Genomic DNA, 19,659 nt, shown 5'->3' with positions numbered 1-19,659 from the left:
AGGCCAACCTAAGACAGGCACAGTCCAGCTGCTGAGCCCTCCTCAGGTGGGGTCAACAAGGCCTGAGCAAAGAACTCTGGCTCCCAATGAACACCCATGTAACAAATAAAAGGGTGGAGATGTAGGAAGTTAAGGCCTACCAGGCTGAGAGGGGCCAACATGGAGCTGTCAGAGGTCCTGATGGTGCCTAGCCAATGGGGGCAACTACACAATGCCAATGGATTAGAGCGCCTGGGAGCTGGGAGAGTATATACAAGTTTTTCACCATTGTTAAATAAATGACTCTACTCTATGCCTTCTACCTGCCTCCCGATGTTTGAGACATTAACAGTGTGCCTTCTCACCCCCTCCCCCAGGAAGACATTAGGGTCCAGCAACACCCCTACCTCCCACAGCCCCCCTCAGCCATTTCTCCTAGCTCATCTCTATTTCTCTCCACCAATCACTGACAGGCAGAACTTTCTACCAGGGAACTCAGAGGTACCACAGAGGGCAACAGCAAACAAAGAATGGATCACCTACCCAAAGACAAGGCCAGCTATCAAAACTATGAACATCACAATCATCATAATTCAGATGCCTAGACCTCAACGCAAAATAAACATGAACAGCCAAGACAATAAGCTTCTCCCAAAACCTAGTGACTTTACTAAGTACCCCCTGAAAAATGCAATATAGCTGAAGCACAAACAAGGACTTATAATAGCAAGTATGACTATGTTCAAGGACCTTAAAGAAAATGTGACTAAATCTATTAAGTTCATGAAAACACAAAAAACAGAGTAACAAAATGAAGAAAACAGTTCAAGACATGAAAGTAGAAATAGAATCACTAAAGAAAAACCAAACTGAAAAAAATTTGGAAATGAAAAATTTAGGATGGCAAACAAAAACTTCAGAGACAAGCCTTACTAACAAAGTATGAGACATGGAAAGGAGAATCTCAGGTGTTGAAGGCAAGGTAGAAGAAATGGATAACTTAATAAAAGAAAAAGTTAAAAACAAAAACAAAACCCAGGCACAAAACATCCAGGAAAACTGGGACACTATGAAAATCTACAAATAAGAGGGACAGCGGGGGGGGGGGGGGGAAGGGTAAGAAGAAACCCAGGTCTAAGTCACAGTGAAAATCATAGAAGAAAATGTCCCCAACCTAAAGAAGAAAGTGCCTATCAAGGTATATGAGATTTAAAGAACACCAAATAAACAAGGCCAGGAAGGAAATTCCAATGGTACAAAATTGCCAGAATATTAAACATATAGAACAAAGAAAGAATATAAAAAGCTGCAGAGAAAAAGACCAAGTAACATATAAAAGCAGACCCATTAGAATAACACCTGACTTCTCAATGGTGAATCTGAAAGCCAGAGGGCCTAGATGAACATTCTACAAACTCTAAGAGACCACACATGCCAGTTCAGACTATTATATCCAACAAAACTATCAATCGCGAGTGACTGGGAAAGAAAAACATTCCACAATAAAAGCAAATTTAAGAAATATCTAGCTAAAAATCAAGCTCTATGGAAGGCACTAGAAAGAAACATTCAGTCTGAAGAGGTTAACCTCACCCAAGAAGACACAAGGAATAAATAATCCCAGAATAATACATCAAAATAAGTGGAAAATCCACACCATGAACAAAATAACAGGAAGCAATACACATTGCTCATTTATAACTTTCAATATTAATAGTCTCAATTCCCAAGTAAAATGACACTAATAGATTGGGTTAGAAAACAGGATCAAAGAAATACACATACCATCAAGTATGAATAGCACTTCAAGGTAAAAGGATAAAAAAGGCATTCCAAGCAAATGGCCTAAGAAGTTAGTAGGTGTAGTCATTTTAATATCTGACAAAATAGACCAAACCAAAACCAAGCAGAAGAGATAGAGAATGACACTACATAGCCATCAAAGGAAAAGTTCAGCAAGAGGATATTGCTACTCTAAACATTGCTACACCTAACACAGCGACACCCACGTTCATAAAAGAAACACTACTATACACTGACACCCATACAGTGACAGTGGGTGACTTCAATCCCCCACTCTTATCAATAGACAGGTCAAACAGACAAAAGACTAAACAGAGAAATGCTGGAGTTAAATAACAACGCAATTCAAATGGACCTTGCAGATATTTACAGAACATTTCACACAAACACAAAAGAATACACCTTCTTCTCAACAGCTCATGGAACTTTCTCTAGAACTGACCACATACTTGGACAAAAAGCAAGTCTTAACAAGTAGAAGAAAACTGAAACCCCTTGCATCCTATCTGACAACCACAGATTACAGCTGGGTATCAACAACAAAAAACAGGAAGTATACAAACTCATGGAAACTGAACTTGTGATCAAATGAAAAGCGGGTTAAGACAGAAATCAACTTTTAGAATGGAATGCAAATGAAAACATAACATATCCAAACCAATCGGACACAATAAAGGGAGTTTTAAGGCAAGTTCACGGCATTAAGTGCCTACAATACAAAAACTGGTGAGATCTTACATAATAACTTAGTGACATACCTGAAAGTTCTAAAACAAAAAGAACAAATAACACCCCCAAAGAGTAGACACAGTGGGCAAGAAATAATCAAACGCAGGGATGATATCAGTGAAATAGAAAACAAACAGCTAAAAAAATTACAAAGAAAAATGAAACGAGTTGGTTCTTTGACAAAATCAGTTGAGACTTAACCAACCCTTAACCCAATAAGCCAAAGATACACAGATACAAATTAATAAAATTAGAGATGAAAGGGGGGACATTACAACAGACACCAAGGAAACTAGGAGACTAGGGATACAAGGAACATATTTAAATATAATAAAGGCAATTTACAGCAAGCCCATAGCCAACATAAATGGAGAGAAACTCAAAGCACTTCCACTAAATCAAGAAGAATAAGACAAGGTTGTTCACTCTCTCCATACCTATTCAATATAGTACTTGAAGCAGTAAGACAACACACACACACACACACACACACACACACACGGCTAACCAAAAAGGCAAGTGAAAGACTTGTATAATAAAAACTTTAAGGGCTGGAGGGATGGCTCCAAGTATGAGAGCACTGATTGTTCTTCCAGAGGTCCTGAGTTCAATTCTCAGCAACCACATGGAGGCTTACAACCATCTATATTGAGATCTGATGCCCTCTTCTGGAATGCAGACATGTATGCAGACAGAATACTGTATTCATAAACAAAACAAAACAAAACTTCAAGATACTGAGAAAATTGAAGAGGACATTAGAAGATGTAAGATCTCCCCATGCTCATGAATTGGTAGGATTCATATAGTGAAAATGGTCATCCTATCAAAAGCAATCTATAGACTCAATGCAATTCCCATTAAAATTCTAACACAATTCTCCACAGAACTTTTCAAACCTAATTTTCAACTTCATATGGAAATACTCTAAAAAAGCTAAAACAATCCTGATTAATAAAAGAGCTGATGAAGGTATCACCATCCTAGATTTTAAGATGGACTACAGAGCTATAGTAATAAAAACAGCATGATATTGGCTTAAAAATAGACACATTTATCAATGAAATCAAAATGAAGACCCAGACTAAGTCCACACACCTATGGACACCTGGTTTTTGATAAAGAAGCCAGAAATACACACTGGAAAAAAGACAGCATCTTCAACAATGGCACTGACCAAACTGGATGGCTGCATGAAAGAACACAAACAGATGCACATTCATCACCCTGCACACAACTAGCCTCCAAGGGGATCAAGGACCTCAACGAAAGATGCCTGAATCTGACAGAAGAGCATGTGGGGGAAAAGTCTTGAGCTCACTGACACAGAAAAAAAAACTTTCTGAACAAGACACCAATATCCCAGGCCTAAGACCAACAATTAGTAAACGGGCCCCAGGAACCTGAAAGACTCATCATGGCAAAGGAGACATTGTCATTTGGACAAAGTGGCAGGCCACACAATGGGAAAAGATTTCTATCAATTACACATCTGTTAGAGGGCTACTGTCTAAAATACATAAAGAACTAAAAAAAAAAAAACACAACTGGACATCAAAAAAACAAATGACCCAATTAAAAAATGAGGTATAGAACTAAGCAGTGTTCTCAAAAAGATGAAATACAAGTAGTTGAGAAACACTTAACAGAATGTTCAACATCCTTAGTCAACAGGGAAATGTAAATCAAAACTACATTGAGATTTCATCTTACACTGGTCAGAATGGCCAAGGTCAATAAAACAAATGGCAGCTGATGATGATGAGGCTGTGGAGGAAGGGGAGCACTTGTTCATTACTGGTGGGAGTACAAATTTATACAGTCACTATGGAAATCAGTGTGTTGGTTCCTCAGGAAGCTTGGAATAAATCTACCTCAACCTCTGCCTCTTGGGCATATGCCCAAAGGACACTACAACCTACTACAGAGACACTTGCTCAACCACGTTCATTGCTGCTCTATTCATAACAGCCAGAAATTGTAAACAGTCTAAGTTTATCAACTTATGAGCAGATAATAAAAATGTAGTATATTTATACAATGGAATATTATTTACCTATTGCAAAATTATGAATTTCACAGGTAAATAGATGGAGTTAGAAAAAAAAAACCATCCTAAATGAGTTATATAAATATTGTATGTTTTCTCTTACATATGGGGATGTTGTTTTTTTTAATGATTTATTTATTTTTATTTTATGTGCATTGGTGTTTTGCTTGCAGATATGTCTGTGTAAGGGAGTTTACAGACAGTTGTGAGCTGCCATGTGGGTGTTAAAAATCGAACCTTGTCCTCTGGAAGAGCAGTCACTGCTCTTAACCACCGAGCCTTCTTTCCAGCTTCATGGATGCTGGTTTTTAAGCCTCTGATATGTACACTATGATCTGTATAAACATAGAGGCTAGGTACCTAGGAAGGGACTGGGGGACAGGGGAGGAGAGAATCTCCCAAGGAAAGGTAAACAGAATACATTGTTATGAAGACATGGGGGGGGGGACCTTGTTGTGTGGGGGTATTAAATGGGGAGAAGGATGGAAAAGAGGGATAAAGGTAGGATATGGGGAAGGACAACTAAGAAACCTACTACTGTAGAAGCCGACAGGGCCCATAGGTATGGGTCCATTCTACCTTGACTAATGGTCAGAGAGCTGGAACTTCTGTTCTCTCAAATTTGTCAACAGTTCAAACAGGTTGGCTAATATCCAGACCTGATATTTCAGGTATTAAGAAGTAGATATGTTTCTACCCCAAACATAAGTCTTAAGATCCAACTAGGTTCCTATTCCCTTAGGGAGATAACAATGGATTCCACCCAGAGAGTGGTTTGCCTACAGAATGTTTTTTTTTTTTTTTTTAAAGATTTATTTATTTATTGTATACACAATGTTAAGCCTCCTTGTATGCATGCAGGCCAGAAGAGGGCACCAGATCATATTACAGATGGTTGTGAGCCACCATGTGGTTGCTGGGAATTGAACTCAGGACCTCTGGAAGATCAGCCAGTGCTCTTAACCTCTGAGTTATCTCTCCAGCCCCCTACAGAATATTTTGGTCTAAGATGTGAGCATTATTTGTTTTGTTTTAGCAACAGAATGTTTAACTAAGAATGTAGTTCGTAACCTTTCAATTAGTCTGTTCATTCCTTGTATCATGTTAACACAGTTTTTTTTTTTTTTTTTTTTTAATTTTACTCCTACCTTTTGTGGTCGGGTTATTTAAGCAAATGGAAATTAAACGTGGGTGAATGTTCAGTATTTACTGGAACTCCCTCCTGATACTACCCTATGTTTCTGTTTGCTATTTTCACTCACGTCTTCATTCTCTTTACTTATTTTTCTAATCCCCATGCCCCTACCGTGGTAAGTGGTCTCTTATGAAGCTGGTTTATGACAAGAAGCTTCCTAAAATATATACACACATGAAAGAAATCCAAATGGAGTCAAGAAGGGGAGGACATCTAGACTTAGACATCTTTCGCCAAGTGAAACCTCCAATGCAGGAGTGTGTTACATTTAATCGAGTAGTAAATCAAAGGGGCACTAAGGAAACCCCAAATACCTCAGGCCTATGTTATTGTTGGTCTTCACAACCGATGGCTGAAGACAACACTGACACAGTCTCTGTTGGCGGGTGGTCTATAGAATTAACCAGGCTAGCTCTAATATAAAATATTCTTTAATAAAGGGAAGAAGGAGAACTTACAAAAGCCAAGGTTCCAGCGAAGAGCACAGGAGAAACAAAGAGGAAGCGGGAAGCACACCCACAAGTTTTGTAAGTAAATCTTAGCCTAAGGGGAACACACCTCACAAACAAGGTGATTGGCTGAGGTTCCCCTTCATCTCTCATTAAACAGGAGAAGTCAAGCTGGTGTGTAATAGAGACTTTACCCCTACCAGCTGGTGTCATGGTACTGGAAGGTGCTCTGCACACTACTAGAGGAGACGGTAACCATCAGGCCAGCCCTGTGATCTGTAGCAGTGATCTTGCCCGCAAAATATGCTGGTGCAATAGTAGCACAGACGTTGTGGGGATAAGTCTCTGACTGGACTTAAGGCCCACTCCAGGAGCTAGAACCCGTGCCTGACACTGCTCGGGTGGCCAGGAACCTGAGCCTAGATGGGCCATGTGCCTAGGAGAAGACCAAATTCTATAGTCCTGCCATAAAATGACTCCTCGTGATATTCTGCTCAGCTATCTTCAGAGAAGCTTCTTGTAGTGGATGGGAATTAACACAGAGGCCTACAACTGTGCAATGTACAGAGTCAGAGATTTTGGAGCACTCAATCCTAAATTGGATGTCTTCATCAAACCCTCTTCTCAGGGCTCAGAGAGCTATGCTGAAAAAACGGGAGGAGATTGTAAGAGCCAGAGAGAATGGATGACTCCCATCAAACAGTGAGATGACCCCAGACACAACAGGACTGATGACATATGAAATCAGAGACTTTGGCAACAAACACAGGGCCTATACAGGTCTAAGCCAGACAGGGTCTCATTATTGAAAGGGGGAAGTGGCCACGGCACAGGCTCCCATCTCTAGCCTAGAAGCTATCTGCAGCTGACACCTTCTTGCAAATGAAATTTAGTCTTCTCCACGAGAATCTCACTAAGTATATAAGCCATACTTCAGGGGAGGTCTCAGCAGGAGATGGCCAGCATAAAATGGACATTATTTGTGCCAACTTTTTGTCTAAAATTGCTTTGTTTGGGCATCTTCCTGTCTTATTAGATTTTGCTTATATATTTTGTTTCTGACTTTGTGTGTCTGTGGTGTGTGTCTGTGGTATGTGTATGTGTGCGTGCATGCATGAGAGAAAGATTACTTTTTTCCATTTGGTTTGGGGATTTTGTTTTTTAAAGAGAAAGAAAAGTTGTGGAGTAGCAGAGTAGGGAGGATCTGGGATGAGCTGTGGGAGGGAAAAAGCATGATCAGAAGATAGGGTATGAAAAACTCTTTCTCAATTAAAAATAAAATTGCCAAATCATCATTAACAACAACACACCCAAAACAAAACAACACAAATGAAAAAATCCAAGATGAAACAGCATTGTGTGACATATTTAGAAGTGTTACTAGGAAAGGAAGAAATATCTCATCCTATATCCAAGGGAACTAACCTTCAAGAATGGGAGAAATGAAGATACTCTCAGACAAACAAGAGCTGAGTGGGTCTGTTAGAAAAGTATCTGTGTCCAACAGAAAGGCTAAGGGGAGTCAGTCCACCACCAATTAACTTGAAACTAATAAAGAAAACAGACAGCAGGCAAAAGACCAGCTCGTTGGATACAGGGATGAACAAAAAAATCAGAGGGAAGAACAAGGGACAAACAAAAAACAACACATTAAGGAGAAAAGCAGCAGAAGGGAAGGAGGAAAGCAAGACACTGGCTCAGTTCATGGCAGAGTCTTGGTGCTCAGTTTCCTGTGGTAAGAAAATGGCACTCAGGAATCATAGCCACACCAATTAAACATGGGGTTTTGCTCCATAGTTGGAATCCATTAAAGAGAATTGAGAATGCAGAATGACTAAGAATATCTTCAGACAATATAAAACTAGACACTAGCTGGCTCTCTGTTAAATAGTAAAGAGTGAATTCAAGCTGTCTTTCAAATAAATATGATAGACAAAGAAGTGGCAGCAGGAAAAACAAATAAGAAAATCAACTCAATTCACTTTCACCAGGATTGTACCTGTTTGTCGCAGCATCCTGAATGCTGGCATTTTTTTGAGTTAAATTATCTTCTCTTGAAGCCTAAGAAAATAAAATAATAATAAACACTGAATCATTGAAAAGATACTCAAGTAACAAATTTATTTTTTTTCCTGTAAAAACAGAAAAATTGACTTGCTTCAGTTCAAATAAGAGGTAATTATATCTTACCAGTACCATACCTAATATAATGCTATCCAACAACCAGGTCAATAGATGATAATAATAACAATAATAATAATAATTAATAATAATAATAATAAAGTTCAGAGTGTTGAATATGCCTGGCACATTTTCTTACCACACAGCCATTAACTACTCAAGACATAACAGATTTTTTTTACCCAATACAAACAAAATTCACAAAGATTCAACGCCAGCATTGTCCAAATATACATGACAAAAAGAATATGGATAGCTATATATTTGGTTTCTTAAATGTGAGAAATCCAGAAGTTTTTCTAAGAGCTCTGTTTTACCCAACACTACCGAGACTGAGAAATCCACTGTGATTAAGAAGAGACCAGCATCGCTGAGGTAAAATCTGAGAAGTGTTCCTTCAGGGTCAGAACACAGAACTATGGTTCAGAGTGGGCTGAGGCTGTCTCCTATGCTGGCAGCCAAACTGGGTAATGTGTAAATTTGTACTGGATTTAAAGGTCATGGGGTAGCCCCTATAAAATCAGAGATCCACGTGCTTCTGCCTCCCAAGAGCTGGGATTAAAGGCATGTGTCACCACCCCTGGCCTAACTGTACATATTTGTAAATATGTAAACTGTATGGGTTTTGAATGATAAACCAAATTTTCTCCCGACACACACCTTGTGTGATCATAAAATATAACTGTATGTTTTGGTATGAGAAAGACACTTACAGTGTAAATCAGGAAACTCTCCTTCCTGTCCTATTTTCTGAAAGAGTCTGTATATTATTGTTATTGCTTCTTTTTAAAATATAGTATAAAGCCAGGCATGGTGGTGCATATCTTTAACCACAGCATTTGGGAGGCAGACAGAACTCTGTGAGTTTAAGGCCAGCCTTGTCTACACAGTGAGTTCCAGGACAGCCAGAGCTACACAATCGAGAGATCATTTTTCAAAATATATAAATAAAAAATAAAAAAATTGGGTAGATATTTACCATGAAGGCATATGCTCCTAGAATTTTCTTTATAAAGTGGTTGTCACTATAAAATAAGATCCTTGTAATTTAAAGGTATTAAAATTATTTCTCATTTTATTCAATCAGAAACGAACAACTGAAATGTAAGATCATGTTGTCTTGGTCCATTTAGACTGCTATAAGATGCCCTGAGCCAGAGAGCATGCAAATAAGCATTAGGGCCACTCTGCTAGAGGCTGGGAAGTCCAAGGTCAAGAAACCAGTCTCAGGGGACAAACCAGTTCCTTGGCCCTTTTCTAAGAACATTAAAAAAATTCAGATTATATGTTAATCACATCAGCTGTTACAATGACCATTACTATCAGGGCCTTTTATTTCATTTTGTTTTATTTTATTTTATTTGAGACATGGTATCACTATATAACCCTGGCTGGCCTGGGACTCAAGAGATATACCTGTCTCTGCTTCCTGAGTACTGGGATTAAAGGTGTGTGCTTACCATGCTCAACTGGGCCATACTTTTTAGTGTTTGTTATGTTTCTTTGTACTTTGAATTTATTACTTTATTTCATTCTTACAAAGCATCTTAAGGAAGGCATTATCATTATCTTATTTAAAAGAGAAAACAAAGCGTGAAAAATAAACTAATTTGCCCCAAAACACAAAGTTGGAAGGGGACAAAATAGAAATGAGATTCTAAAGCCTAGACTTTCATATCTTACATTTATCATCTAAACTGTTAAGTATGTTTTGTGTGTGTTTGGTATCATGTCCTAGCTAAGAGTCACTATTGCTGCGATGAAACACCATGACCAAAGCAACTTGGGGAGGAAAGGGTTAATTTGGCTTCTACTTCCACATGGATGCTCATCACTGAAGGGAGTCACGAGAGGAACTCAAGCAGGGCAGAAATCCAGAGGCAGGAGCTGATGCAGGGGCCATGGAGGAGTGCTGCTTCCTGGCTTGTTCTTCATGGCTTGCTCAGTCTGCCTTCTTACAGGACAAAGGACTACCAGCTCAGGGGTGACGGCACCCACAATGAGCTGGGTCCACCCCACCAATCACTAATTAAGAAAATGCCCAACAGGCATACCTACAACCCAATCATCTTTTAGAGGCATTTTCTCAATTTCTGCTCTCTGATTACTATAACTCGACGTAAAACTGGCCAGCACACATCAGGACCACAGCTACTGGAGAAAGCTCACCTTGTGCACTGCTTCTACTTGAGCCTTCAAGATATTGCTCTTGAAGTCAGGAGGAACCCTTACCGCATTCAATCCTGGGCTCTCAATGGCATTATTAAGACATTTCTCAGTCAACTTTACCACTTCTTCCTGAATATTAAAAAATAAAATCACTCTTGAGAGGCCATAGTTATGTGGAAATAGGAATGTTGAACGTTTATATTCAGACAACCAGGAAATAATACACCTCAGGCACCTCCTGTTGGAGACACTCACTCCTGTAGCCATCTGCTTCAGAGAAGGAGCTCCAGAAAGAAAGAACCTGTCCCTGGAGGGTCTAATCTCAAGTCCGCCTGGGGTAAACGTCAGCAAGAGTCACATATCCTCCATGAATGTCTTAACTCAATTATTTCAGTACCTTAGCTGCTTAAAGATAGGAATTAGGTCCTGAGATGTGAAAAGGTCCTGAGCATTCATATTTTATGTTTATAACTCTGGAGTTGTCACCAAGGAAGGAGGTGACTTTTTGTAACAAAGTATATGTAACAATTAATATAACAAATATGTAAGCATTCTCAAACACACTGATGAAAACCACAAATAACAGACCCACTTAATAAATACTGTAATTACAGATTAGCTATCAGAAATAAATGGAGGTAGACTAATATATTTAAAAGAAACATAAGCAATCCGTGTTACATTTAATATTTTGCTTAACTTAAACAGTAAGTCATGACAGAATAGCTGCGGGGCCTAGGACTGCCTAGCTTAGACACCACTTTCCAGGTCTGAACAAATTTGATGTACTTATTCTGATTTTGATGTTTCTCAATGGAGTTTATTTCAGCCTCTAGGTAGCACCCCAAAGTCTGTATTTAAAAATTTTGTTTTTTGAGAGATTCTCCTTATGTAGCTCAGACTGGCCCTGAGCTACTAATCCTCTGGCTCAGCATCCCAAAGACCGAGATTATAGGAATGTGCCAGCGGGCCTGTCTCTAAATTTGAATTTTTAACAAGCTTTCCTATATAATTCTGATAGAAAAAAGTCTGAGAACCACTTTTTAAGATTTGATTTTGCCTGCAAACCCCTAGCTCCTATTAGCAAAGTCTCTCTCTCCCTCTCTCCTTGTCCCCCCCCCCCCCACCTCTGTCTCTTTGTTACTGTGGACTGAACGGACCTCACGCACCCCTTTCTCTTGGCGAATTTAGAGACAGGCTCTCACTGAGCAGTTCAGGTTGACGCTGAAATGACCGTTCCCTTGGTAGGTCTTGGATTTACGATTCCTCTCCTTTAGCTTCCCAACCGTCTGGGATCATGGCTCTGAACCAAGCTCAGCTCACAGCAGCCCTCTCCCACTTTCCAAAGATTACTATGTTGCAGAGTTGAGGACTTCTTAATCATTGGCACATTACAACCATTCTCACTTCAAACCTCAAAACACAGGCATTAAGATAAAAAATATACAAACCACTTAACCTATGGCTTTCAGTCAGCCCAATAATGCTTTTTCTCTGTGCTTATTTAGTTTAAACTATGTGTACGAATGTGACTGTATGTGTATGGTAAGCGCAGTGCCCATAGCGGTCAGAAGAGGGCATCAGATTCCCCGAGACTCCAGTGACAGGATTGTGAGCTACTATATGGGTGAGCCTCCATGTGGGTGCTGGGAATCAAACCTAGTGCTCTTAACCACTGACTATCTCTCTAGCCCCTCAGTGTGTTTTTAAAAAACCACCATGACCTAAGTCCCAAGACTTAGGAGGTGAGGCAGGCAGATCTGAGTTTGAGGCTAGACTGGTCTGCAGAATGAGTTACATGACAATCAGGGCTGAACAGAGAAATCCTGTCTCAAAACCAAACAAATATCCATCATGAAACACCTTAAATTTTATTTATTTTTAAGATAGTGTTGAACTCACTTCGCTATGCCTGCTTCTGACCTTAAAATTATGTTTTCTGCATTTATTTTTATTTCATGAGTGTGTGTGTGTGTGTATTGAGAAAGTGTTTCTCTGTGCAGCAAGATTTATTTGTTTGTTTATTTGTTTATTTTTTTGTTTTTCGAGACAGGGTTTCTCTACAGCTTTGGAGCCTGTCCTGGAACTAGCTCTTGTAGACTAGGCTGGCCTCGAACTTACAGAGATCTGCCCTCCTCTGCCTCCCGAGTGCTGGGATTAAAGGTGTGCACCACCACCACCCAGCTTCCCATTAAAATTCTTAATGTTGTCATGCAACTTTCCTCCTTCCCGTCTACACAGCCACACATTTCACCTTTCAAAATGGGAACAAAGGTCTATGAGAGCTCAACAGACAGACTTTCAACCAAAACAGGATATCTCACCCGAGAAACCGCCCCCATCAGATTGGTGTGTTGGCAAACTGTGAGCAGCTGGTTAATGACAGATGAGGTAGAGCCCAGCCCACTGTGGGTGGGGCTGCACCAGGGTAGGTGGTCATGGATTGTAGAAGACAGCATACTAAGCAAGTCACGGAGAGTAAGCCAGTGAGCAGCACCCCGCTATGGCTTTTGCTTTACTTCCTGCCCTAGGTTCCTGCTCTCACTTCCCTTCACTTAAGCTGTAAGACAAAACTAACCCACCCCTCTCCAGCTGCTTTTGGTCATAGCCTTTATGAGAGTAATAGAAAGCAAATGAAGACACAAGTGTCTTGGAAGGTGAGTCTTCTGGGAAGTATGATGATGTGTAACAAGTAGACACAGAAAGATCCCAGTACCTGGCTGTTGACATTAATGTCAATGGGAGGTCGAGGAGATGGCAAGATATTCTGCTCCATTTCAAGCTCTTTAAGCTTCTCTGTGTCATCTTTTAATGCTGGAAGAAAAAAAAAAAACAATCTGTTTCATTAGTCTGCCTGGCTCTGACAGTTACGGGAGGGTGTGCACTGAAGTTCTGTGTTTTCTTCATAAAGAGTGGAATAAGCTGGGCGGTAGTGGCGCATACCTTTAACCCCAGCACTTGGGAGGCAGCCAGATCGAAGCTCAAGGCCAGCCACTAAAATGTGAGTTCTAGGACAGCCAAGGCTAGAGGAAGGAGGGTTGTTGGGTTGAAGGGACCATCTGGAAATGCCTGTCAATAAATCCAGGGGCTTCTTGTGGCTGCACATTAGAACCACATCTAGGGCCTTCAAGGAATTCCCAATTCCCAGACTTGTCCTAGTAATCTTTTAAAATCTCTGGTTCTGGAATGTGTGTGCGTGTGTAGGTCGGAGGACAGTTCTGAGAGGCTGTTTGCATCCTTTTCATTCTTTCTTGCCACCATGGGGTCTGCAGATGAACTCAGGCCGCCAGGCTTATTTAAGCAAGCACTTTTACCCACTGAACCATCTCACTGTTCAAGAATAATTTTACCACTCTCTAGAGCAGTGGTTCTCAACCTTCCCAATGCTGCGGGCTGACCCTTTAACACAGCTCCTCATGCTGTGGTGATCCTCAGCCATAAATTTATTTTTGCTGCTACTTCCTAAACTGTAATTTTGCTACTGTTATGAACGGTAATATAAATATCTGATATGTAGGATATATGAAAGGGTCATTTGATCCCCAAAGGGGTCATGACCCACAGGTTGAGAACCACTGTTCTAGAGACTGCACATTTCTTAAACTCTCCAGGGATCTTCATGCTCAGAGCTAAAAGTCACTAACTCAATGCTGGTCTTTACTAAATCCTTCTTAGCCATTTACATAGTTCCTATTTCTGGCTTTGTTAAGTTTTAAATTATTGACCGAACTTAGCATGAATGCTGACACCACAAATGTTTTAGCTTGCACTGATAAATTAGTATTTTCTTGTTTTGAACTAGAATTGCTTGGCTGACAAATGTCCTGAGATACAGAACAGATGAGCAAAACCAACACCAAGCAAAAATCTAGCTACTATTTGTACCCACTCTTACCATGAGATAACTTTTCTTTCTGAGGTGAGTAGTACACAAAGGGCCAGCATTCCGTCTTGTGAAACTCTGGATCCATTCCTGTTTAGACAATCTCTGGATGCCAGACCCGAGACTTGACTCTATCATACCCCTTCCCTTTGCTCCGAGTAGGGATTAGCCCATCACGTTAGACTGTAAGGCAGAGCTCCCACCATCGGGTGCCACAGTAAACTTCCCCTGTGTGCTTGCTTGGTTTGGGGGTAAGCACCCTTTTGTAACTGCCTTGCTGAGTCACTTCTGTGTTTCTCTTTGTGTGACTGCAGGAATAGTCCTTTACAGTTTGGGGATATCCTGGATTTCAAATCTATCTGGAGTAGTTAGATCTCCCTCCCTTGGGGAGATCATGTTCCACAGCTTTGTTGTAGTGGCCCCCAGGTTCCCAGTGAGTGATGTTTCTTGGATCAGTACCATCCCAGATTGTAAAATCCTCAGCGATGTGGGTAAGGGCCCAGTAGAGCTCTGCAGTTCCAGGGAAACTCCATGCACAGAACAAGAAAGAAGATTTATGAGGAGTGGTAAAGTATGTGCTTGGCATTGGGATGTCCTGGATACTACACTCAAGTGGATAAGATTCACTTGGCACTGGGATGTCCTGGATACTGCGCTCAAGTGGATGAGATTCACTTGGCATTGGGATGCACTGGATACTGCACTCAAGTGATGAGATTCACCTGGTACTGGGATGCACTGGATACTGCGCTCAAGTGATGAGATTCACTTGGCACTGGGATGCACTGGATACTGCGCTCAAGTGGATGAGATGTACTCTGAGCATGAAGAGAATGTGGAGCTCAGTCCACAATTCCACCGGTGCTCAGGTGACCGCACAGAGCGTCTCTCAGATCCATTTAGGGATTTGTATCAACCTGACAAGACGTGGCAAGGCAGTTGTCTTGGAGTATAAGAAGCCTCTAGTCCAGGGAAGTGGGGATTCAGTTTCTAAGGGACTCATATTTGGAAGTCAGGATAGGAAATCGCAAAAATAAATAGAGCTCTAGGAAAAATGAAGTAAGAATAAACTTTCTCTAATAGTTCATTGGGACTTGTGCTTAACAACTAGAAGGGTAACGAGAAAACTAAAAACAAAAAATAAAACCAAACCCACAGACGATAAAGAACTGTTGTTCCATGTGGACCCAAGGCCCACCTGTAAGCCTTTGGTCTTCTGGACCAAATTGAAAGGTCCCATGAGAACTGGGTCTACCAACTCCTAACTGAACATGTTGGCACCAAGAATCTCACTGCTCAGGAAGAGACTGAAGTGATGATTTCAGTAAGAATGGCCTCCATGGTCTCCTATGTTTGAATGCTCTGTCACCAGGGAGTGACACTACCTTAGAAGGACTAGGAGGTATTTCCTTGTTGGAGTAGGTGTGGCCTTACTGGAGGAAGTGTGTCACTGGGAGTGGGTTTTGAGAATTCAAAAGTTCAAGCCAGGCCCAGTGGCTCTCTCTTCTGCTGCTTGTAGATTGGAATGTAGAACTCTCAGCTGCCTCTCCAGCACCATGTCTGCCTGTGAGCCCCCATGCTCCCCACCATGTGATAATGGACTAAACTTCTGAAACTCTGAGTGGCCCCAATCAAATGCTTTCCTCTGTTAGAGCTGCCTTGACCACAGTGTCTTCACAGCAACAGAACACTGACTAAGACAACTGATTAATTATATTCTCTCTTGGAGAAAGGGGCTCAGTCCTTTATCTGATGAAAATGGAGATTAAAGAAATCTAGCAACCTGAAAGGAATCTTCAAAGCCTCCCTTCCCCCTTCCCCTAAGTGAAAACCTCAGATCTTATTCCCTCAGGCTTTTGTGACTGACTGATGGCCACATGGTGGAAACTCAATGTTATGTTTAGCTTCTTAACTTCTCTCCGGACATAGAATTTTCTTCTCCATCATGGTTCCCTCAGAGAAGCCGGGAAACTTTGGAATCAGGTTTGGGGGAAGGGAGGGCAAATAACCACTTGGAGTGGTGGCCTGTCACAGCCTTAAGACCATGTGGTGTCCAGGCAGTTGTTTTTCTTACTAAAAGCACCGCACAAGGCTGCTCAGCTTTCCGTCAGGATGAACTGCTTTCACAAGTGCAGCATGTCGGAGTCACACACGTCTGATCTCAGCTGTCAGTATGCTCAGGTGGAACAACACGGGGCCCAGGTGACCCGGGGCTCTCAGAGCTATAGCACACATGTGGGCGTGAGCACACCTCCCACTCCTGCTGCTTCATTAACAGGCTCCTTTGCCAGCACATGCATGTACTGTGAAGCTGTGCAGAGATCACATGGGATCCAGATGACACTGATTGGTGTTCACAAATACAACTGTAGTGAGATACATGGACTCCTCCTTGTATCTCTGCTTTCCTGGGCCTACACACCTAAGCCACACAGACTGTCTCCTGTTCTGCCCATGTTAACCTAACTTAGGCCATTTTGTGTTGTTTTTTTTTTTTTTTTTTATAAAGAAAAGAAGGTGAGAGTCTCCACTCTCTCTGTGGAATATTCTCTGTGGAATATGTGGGTCACACACAGACTTGAGTCCCAGTGTGAGGTGGGCTCATTTTATCACAGACTGAACTCACCACAGTAGAAAGAAAGCGTGTGGATTTATCACCATCAAGATGGAAGGAATGTGACATCCTTAAGATTGGGAAGGTCATGTGACTTTACTACCATCTTGGCTACTGCAACCACATGGAACAGATCAAAATGGTTGCCCTCTAAAACTTCCCAGTGCCACTTGGCACTGCCCCGATTCTACAACGGCACAGGGTTCTGTCTGGAGGAGGTGAGTGAGGAGGACGGGCACAGACTGGCCGCACAGTTTAGGGAAGAATATGCTCCCTCCCTCGAGGGAACAGGTTTCTTGGCTGAAAGCCAGAAATATTCTTGTGCCTCATGGTAGCTTCATGCTTTCCAGAGATGTCCGGCATCTAATCTGCTTCTAAATAATTCTTCAAAGAGGAAAATGTTAGAACAGGTAAAGGCTCACAAAAAGACCTAACATTCAAGCTGGACCCGGTTAGATTCATGTCCAGGGGTCACTCCTAGGAAGGTGGCTCACCTTAAACCATGCTAACAAACCCCTTAGGGCCTTGTCTTGTGTCCATCAGACCACTCTCAACCAACACTTCCTAACAACTTTCAACAATGATTTGTTACTAGAGACTACAGAAGGTCAGTGTGTGCTGGCTGAGTCTGAGAAAAACATGGACCATGGGGTGTGTGTTACAAAGTCTTTTCTTTCAAAGATAGGTACCCACCCAGAGTCAGTATTTTGCAAACCTCCTCCACCTTGTGAAACTCTTGCATACATGCCTGTTTACAGAGCCCTGGATGCCAAACATTCCTGAGAGTTGACTCTACCGCAACTCTTCCTTTAATGGCATTTAAGAATTAGCCAATCATGTCAGTCTATAATGGTGAGCTTCCACCAATGGGGGGGGGCACAGTGACTACACTGTGACAGGATCAAAACTAGAGACCTTCTCACCCTGGGTGCTTGCCTGCTTGATCTGCTTGGTTGAGCCCTCTGCAAAAGCCATGTGGCTGAGCTACTTTCGCCTTGCTCATGTGCCTCTTTGTGTGATGCCAGGTGTATTGTTTTTCAAATTACTTAACATCATTCTTCATTTTCACACTATAACCATTATAAAATACAGAGTACATTGGACAGGAAGACAGAGAAGATGAAGTTGGGCATAAGAATATATGTTTGCATTCCCAAGGCTTTGAAGGCTGGGGCAAGTGAATCACTGCAAGTGATCCCAAGGCCAGCCTAAACTACATAGCATGTTGTAGGTGAGCCTGGGCTACATACTGAGACCTTGTGTCAAAACAAAACAAGACCAAATAGACTTTCACTCTCTAAACAATTCTGAATGCTGTATGTGCATGTGTGTGTTTGTGTGAGAGGATATGTGTAGCACAGAGACCAGAAGTCTCCTTCTACTAACACTTTTTATAAGAATATATTATAAGAATGCTCTAACTAGTCTCATTGATTGGCTTTAAGGAAATGGTATAACTATGAACTCAGTCCTTCTTGGGAAGAATTTCTTCTGTCACCACTTGAGTAGCATTCAAGCCTTTCTTGAATACCTTCTATAATGAGAAATACACCCTTAGGTGTCTATATCTAGGGTATAGCAGAAGGAACTTAAAATATTTTCCTTATACAGATAAAAATTTGCTTTGCTACACTTGTAAACTGCTCCTAAGTAAATCACTTATAAATAACTTCACATATGACTTCAAAGGATACAGAAAATTATCTTGATCTTTTAAAAATTTATATATTTTTATTATTGTATGTACATGGAGAGTGTGCAGGAGGGAGGATGTGCACGCCCCCGTGGGTGTGTGGAGGTCAGGGGACAGCTGTGTTGAGTCATTTCCTTCTTCTACCTTTATGTGTAGATCAAACTTCTATCATCAGACTTGTGCAACAAGCACCGCCCTGGCTGAGCCATCTTCCTAGACTCTCACTTGATAATTTATAGGGAACCCTACTCCATTATACCATGCCATTCTCACCCGCTACAACCAGCTAACAATTATATACTTCATAAATTATGTGTTAATACAAGCTATTATGGCACGGAAGGAACAACTAAATTTTTTAAAATTTATATAATATCAAACAGAATGTAAATAAAATCAATATTTCCATCTCCATAAATAAGATGTAGAACACAGGCAGCCATCATATTCATGAGATCGAATGCGCCCGTGTGAGTCCACCATGCTTGGCCTGGGGAGGTGAGTCACTGGACCTTCACCTGAGTGTCTAGCCACTCCCCCTAGCCATTTGGATACAATTTCATCCTAACTGCACATGGCTGGAGAGAAAGTGTCTGGGAGGGGCTAGAGTATACAGGCTGGGGAAGATGTACTAACAGGGATCCATTTACATGGCTATTGGGGAGCTCTCAGCCATGCTGGGTGCAGACCTTCCAGTGTAGCTGCTTTAGGGACACCAACACTCACCTCTAACTTCTCACTCGCACTCTGAAGTGAGCACAACCAACTCACTGTTGCCCAGGCTGAACTCTGGTGGAATCAGACTTTGGTTTGTCCTGGGGACCTTATGAGGAGGGTTCAGATTCTGTTCACATCTCCCCCAAGAAGGAATACTCCTAACAGCAGGCTATTTTTATTCTGATCCTAGAAGTACT

The 19,659-nt window shown here is 41.3% G+C and overlaps 1 protein-coding gene across 1 annotated transcript in view; it reads right to left on the bottom strand.

Moving 5' to 3' along the window:
* Window positions 1-19,659, bottom strand: part of Epb41l5 (erythrocyte membrane protein band 4.1 like 5) — a 106,305-nt gene that overhangs the window by 13,366 nt on the left and 73,280 nt on the right. Inside the window, exons 18-20 of the mRNA XM_038348826.1 lie at window positions 13,272-13,369; window positions 10,556-10,684; window positions 8,205-8,266 (exon numbers count right to left, since the gene is read on the bottom strand). Coding sequence (XP_038204754.1) covers window positions 8,205-8,266; window positions 10,556-10,684; window positions 13,272-13,369 — 289 coding nt within the window. The remainder of the gene's footprint in view (window positions 1-8,204; window positions 8,267-10,555; window positions 10,685-13,271; window positions 13,370-19,659) is intronic.

The sequence above is a fragment of the Arvicola amphibius genome, chromosome 12, assembly GCF_903992535.2.
Source record: "Arvicola amphibius chromosome 12, mArvAmp1.2, whole genome shotgun sequence".
NCBI lineage: Eukaryota > Metazoa > Chordata > Mammalia > Rodentia > Cricetidae > Arvicola > Arvicola amphibius.
This window is presented reverse-complemented; position numbering and strand designations above follow the sequence as displayed.